The sequence below is a fragment of the Cebus imitator genome, unplaced genomic scaffold (assembly GCF_001604975.1).
Source record: "Cebus imitator isolate Cc_AM_T3 unplaced genomic scaffold, Cebus_imitator-1.0 Scaffold21, whole genome shotgun sequence".
NCBI classification, from domain to species: domain Eukaryota; kingdom Metazoa; phylum Chordata; class Mammalia; order Primates; family Cebidae; genus Cebus; species Cebus imitator.
This window is the reverse complement of record NW_016107336.1, coordinates 4,671,470-4,677,166: the sequence shown is the minus strand read 5'-3', so window position 1 is coordinate 4,677,166 and position 5,697 is coordinate 4,671,470. Positions and strand designations below refer to the sequence as shown.

General features: G+C 41.0%; 1 protein-coding gene across 11 annotated transcripts in view; it reads left to right on the top strand.

Moving 5' to 3' along the window:
• The window catches only part of KIF13A (kinesin family member 13A), a 225,297-nt gene that overhangs the window by 202,081 nt on the left and 17,519 nt on the right, over nt 1-5,697 (top strand). For all 11 annotated transcript variants that reach the window (XM_017521644.2, XM_037736015.1, XM_017521643.2 and 8 more), the window contains 4 exons: nt 23-199; nt 931-1,023; nt 1,172-1,324; nt 3,461-3,538. In XM_017521644.2, the coding sequence (XP_017377133.1) occupies nt 23-199; nt 931-1,023; nt 1,172-1,324; nt 3,461-3,538 (501 nt within the window). The remainder of the gene's footprint in view (nt 1-22; nt 200-930; nt 1,024-1,171; nt 1,325-3,460; nt 3,539-5,697) is intronic.

The window sequence follows — 5,697 nt, the reverse complement described above, 5'->3', positions numbered from 1 at the left end:
CCCCTCATTCCCCTACTCCTAGGTTTCAGTCACAGCCTCTTGGGATTCCTCGGTGCATGATTCTGTTCACTTGAATAGGGTCACACCACAGAATGAAAGGATTTACCTAATTGTGAAAACCACAGTCCAGCTCAGCCACCCGGCTGCTATGGAGCTTGTATTACGAAAACGGATTGCCGCCAATATTTACAACAAGCAGGTAATAACAAGGCCTGATTCTCCCATTCTGGCTCTAAGCTCAAACTTTTTTCCCTCTGTCTATCACAAAGCAGTGTTTTGTGGTGCTAATGCAGGGGATGTGCAAAATGTGACCATCCTGGCCAAGTTATAGTCCGATTCTCATTTATCCAAGATAGTGGGTATTAGGATAGCAGAGGTCAGTGTCATCCAGTAAGGGCATTTTCACCTTGACTGTTTGGAGACATAGAATCCTAACAGGCAGTGGAGCTGTGGTATTTCACTGTTTGAAAAGTAGAAAAACTGAGGCTGAGAGATTAAGTGCCAAGTCCAAGCAGGTGAATGACAAAACCAGGGCAAGAGGCAGACTCCAGACAAATCTCTATCCTGCTGCTTTGATGGATCCTATCTCAGAGGTGCTGTCAGTGAAACTGATCCTCTCCGGTGTTGTCTGGCCTCTCAGCAATGACTGATTAAACCCTGGAGAGATCAAAGGAAGGCAGCAGATGGGAGAGAGAAGCAACCACAGAAACCCTGAACATGCTGCAGATTCTATAGTCTAATTCCCAACTAACAGCTGGACGTTAGTACCCCTTGGGTTTGGAGATAGGGATTCTTAGCTTCAGTTCTTTTCTCTTATGCTGGGTATTGTGCATATCAAAAACATAGTAACTCATAATGCTTTTAATATTTGTAAAATACAAAATAACTTACATTTGTCATATAGCTTAATTCAGCTTTTTTTTTAACCAGAGTTTCACGCAGAGTTTGAAGAGGAGAATATCCCTGAAAAATATAGTTTATTCCTGTGGTGTAACTTATGAAATAGTATCCAATATACCAAAGGTAAAATATATGCTACTTTTAAAAATATCAGTATATAAATAATGGAAAATGTGTTCATTCTCCAGACTTCTAAAACATTTTCTCACCACACTTTGGAAGAAAATATTGTTCACATCAAAGTATTGTCATTTCCTTCCTGTCCTTTTAGGCAACTGAGGAGATAGAGGACCGGGAAACGCTGGCTCTCCTGGCAGCAAGGAGTGAAAACGAAGGCACGTCAGACGGGGAGACGTACATTGAGAAGTACACTCGGGGTGTGCTGCAGGTGGAAAACATTCTGAGTCTTGAACGGCTCCGGCAGGCAAGTAACTGAATATCTGGACCAAGGATGAAATCACTAGCCTTCACCCACAATGGACAGACATGAATTTATTTACCAAATACTAAATCTATCAGAGAAGGAGCGCTTGAGTAGCCATCTCATTGAAAGGATTCTGGCAAAACAGTAATAAAAATGACTAACTTTTACTGAATACTTCCTATTTGCCAAACACTGAGCCTGAGTAATGTGGATATATTATTTTATTTAATCTTCAAGATAACCCCCTGAGATAAGTACTGTTGAAATCCCCATTTTCTTTTTTTTTTTAAATTTATTTTATTGCATTTTCGGTTTTGGGGTGCATGTGAAGAACATGCAAGATTATTGCATAGGCACACACATGGCAGTGTGATTTGCTGCCTTCCTCCCCATCACCTATATCTGGCATTTCTCCCCATGCTATCTCTCCCCAACTCCCCTCCCCCCTCTGTCCCTCCCCTATTTCCCCCCAACAGACCCCAGTGTGTAGTGCTCCCCTCCCTGTGTCCATGTGTTCTCATTGTTCAACACCTGCCTATGAATGAGAACATGTGGTGTTTGATTTTCTGCTCTTGTGTCAGTTTGCTGAGAATGATGGTTTCCAAGTTCATCCATGTCCCTACAAAGGGCACGAACTCGTTTTTTATGGCTGCATAATATTCCATGGTGTATATGTGTCACATTTTTCCCTGTCCAGTCTATCAATTCCATTTGACCCAGCAATCCCGTTACTGGGTATATATCCAAAGGATTATAAATCGTTCTACTATAAGGACACATGCACACGAATGTTCATTACAGCACTGTTTACAATAGCAAAGACCTGGAACCAACTGAAATCCCCATTTTCAAATGAGAAAATTAAGACTGACAGAAGTTAGCTAACTCACTCATGGTTACACAGCTAGGAAGAGGTTCAAAGTCAGATGTAAAGCCAAATAGTTTGACTCCAAAGCCCATATGCTTAATCAGAGACTATTATTATCTCCCTAATTTTTAGACCTGAGTTAACTTTTGAGGTGACAACAGGACATTCAAGTGAAAATAATCCACGAAGTAATGGAACTATAAGACGAGATGTGTCATTTCATAGGAGCGACAGCTGACATGGTGGAGGGTGTGTGTTGATTAATAGGAGGAATATGATTGGCGTCTGTCAGAAAAATCTTCCCTTAGTGGAAATCCCACCTGAATTGCTACTTGAGTAAAGTACAAACAGCATCACACTTCGTTGTCGTTTTGCAAGTGAGATATAGAGTTAGCGGCCTCTCTTCTACGTTTCCTCTGTCCACCTGTATAAAAATTTCACAACATAAATGTCTTTCATTCTGCTGTTTTTCTGGTTTTATTTATTTGTTTGTTTGTTTATTTTTGAGACAGAATCTTGCTCTGTCACCCAGGCTGGAGTGCAGTGGCGCAATCCCAGCTCACTGCAACCTCTGCCTCCCAGATTCAAGCAGTTCTCATGCCTCAGCCTTCCAGGTAGCTGGAACCACAGGCACCCACCCCCACACCCAGCTAATTTTCGTATTTTTTAGTAGAGATGGGGTTTCGCCATTTTGGCCGGCTGGTCTCAAACTCCTGTCTCAATTGATCCACCTGCTTCAGTCTCCCAAAGTGCTGGGATTCAGACATGAACCACCACACCCTGCAGTTTTATTTATCTTTAAAAAAATGTTTTTGATAAATTGTTAAGCAAATAATAGGTGGGTAAAATAATATTCCAGTTTTATAAATGTATGTGTATGTAGAACTGAAGTAGTCAATACTTAAATCTATTACTTTTATAAATAGAATAAAAAAATAAAGTATTGGCCAGGTGCAGTGGCCAACGCCTGTAATCCTAGCACTTTGCAAGGACATTACCTGAGCTCAGGAGTTTGAGACCAGCCTGGGTAACACGGTGAAACCCCATCTCTACTAAAATACAAAAAAAAATTAGCCAGGCATGGTGGCATGCACCTGTAGTCCCAGCTACTTGGGAGACTGAGGCAGGAGAGTTGCTTGAACCTGGGAGGCAGAGGTTGCAGTGAGCCAAGATCGCACGACTGCACTCTCCAGCCTGGGCAACAGAGTGAGACTCTATCTCTGATAGGAAAAAAAAAAGGTATTATTTTCAAATTATTATGTTTACAGGCCGTCACGGTCAAAGAAGCCCTTTCCACCAAAGCCCGGCACATTCGGAGGAGCCTCAGTACACCAAATGTTCATAATGTAAGTGCATCCTGCCACGGATCTGCTCCTGTGTGGCACGTCTCAGGATCTGGGGTGGGGGAAGGTGGAGTTCACATGGTGGCAAGAGAGCTTATGGCACTGGTGTGGGCATCCCAAAGTGTGGCCTACTTCTCTGAACCAGGGATGCACACCAGGAAGCACAGTTGTCTAAGACCGAGCCATTTGTTCAATCTTATAAATTCCTGTTACCAAGTTATCTCCTTGAAAGAAGTTCCTTGAGATACAAATTGAGTTTAGTTAGTTAGAGATGGTGGAGTCAGCTAAGAATCCTGGCAGCCAAGTCTGTAGGTACTGGCTGTTCCAGGGTCAGTTTTTGTGCCGTTCTAGCTCCTCTGGTGGAGCTGAGTCTGCCGCCATCAGTGTGGTAAGGAGTCAGCCACTGCATGTAGGCACTCTGGGAGTCCCTAGTTGTTCCTTTGACCATTTTGATTATTTTCCTCAACCAATTAGTCCAGAAAATCCAATTGACGGAAACTGCTTCTAGCAGGGGCAACACTGTCACAGACAGATAGGACAGATTAGTGCATGGACCACTTCAAAGCAGCCACTTCCCAGAAGCAGCTGAGTGGAAGTAAGGTCTTTCCAAGGAAAAACACAGCTTTCCTGTTCTCCAGAATTGCCAGAAAATTATTTAAAACATAGTGAACATTAACAAAAATTGTCCTATAGTGGGTTACAGAGCAAATCCCAGTAATCATTATCACACAGATTACTTCTTCTGAACACAATGCATTTATTAGAAATAGATGACAGATTCATAAAGTTGTAAATAGAGAAACACTTTTCATGAACTCAGCTGTCATAGAAGAAATTATAATGGAAATTAGGATGTATTTAAAACTAAATAAGAATAAAAATGATACATAGATCAATGTTTGTGAGATGCAGTTAAAGTGGTACTTAGATAGAAATTATTCACCCTAAATTCCCTATAATTCTGTGTAAAGCAGAATACCAGACCATAGAAAAAATGAGAGAGTGAGGGCTACTATTAGGAAATTTATAGTGCTTATATTAAAAAGTAGAGTAAACACAATTAGGTAAACATCTAGCTTAAAAAGTAAAGAAAAACTGCTTATGAAGTAATCTAAAAATATACATATATATTTTTTAATCTGAATCTGATCAAGACTTTAGAGAGGATTGCTGGAGGCCAGGAGTTTGAGACCGGCCTTGGGAACATAGTGAGACCCCATCTCTACAAAAATATTTTTTAAATAGCCAGATGTGGTGGCACACACTTGTAGTCCCACTCAGGAGGCTGACACGGGAGGATAGCTAGCGCACAGGAGTTCAAAGACAGTGAGCTATGATCACACCACTGGACTCCAGCCTGGGTGATAGTGCAAGACCCTGTCTCTTTAAAAAAAAGAGAGAGAGAGACTCTAAACTACTAATATTTAGAGGACAGAGGAAAATGTTAAATGACGCCACAGGGATTTAATCAGCACAATTCAGACCATGGGAAACTATGCAGAACAACTGACCTAGCTTTTCAAAATAAATTTAAATTTAATTGTTTTTATAACAAAATTTCAAAAGGGAAAACTCAGCATTCAGAGAGACTTAAGCAGTATATCAACCAATTGCAATATATGAGCTATTTTCGTCTTGATTCAAAGTAAACTCTGAAGTTAAACATTTATGAGACATTTGAGCACTGACTATATAATGGATAGTATTTAGGAATCACTTAAATTTTTAAGATGTGATAATGGTATTGTGGTTATCATTTTTAAAAAGGGAAAGGGAGTTCCTTATCTTTTAGAGATTCATAGAGAGAGATTTATAGATAAAATTGTTTAAATTTAGGGAAAAAATCAGAATACATTCAAATTAAGAAAGAAAGAAATATTAGAGCAGAAATATGACCAGGCACGGTGGCTCACACCTATAATCCCAGCACTTTGGGAGGCTGAGGCGGGTGGACCCGAGGTCAGGAGTTCAAGACCAGCCTGACCAACATGGTGAAACCCTGTTTCTACTGAAAAATATAAAAATTAGCCAGGCATGGTGGCTAATCCCAGCTACTCAGGAGGCTGAGGCAGGAGAATCACTTGAGCCCAGGAAGCAGAGGTTGCAGTGAGCCAATATCATTACATTCCAGCCTGGGCAACAGAGCAAGACTCCATCTCAGG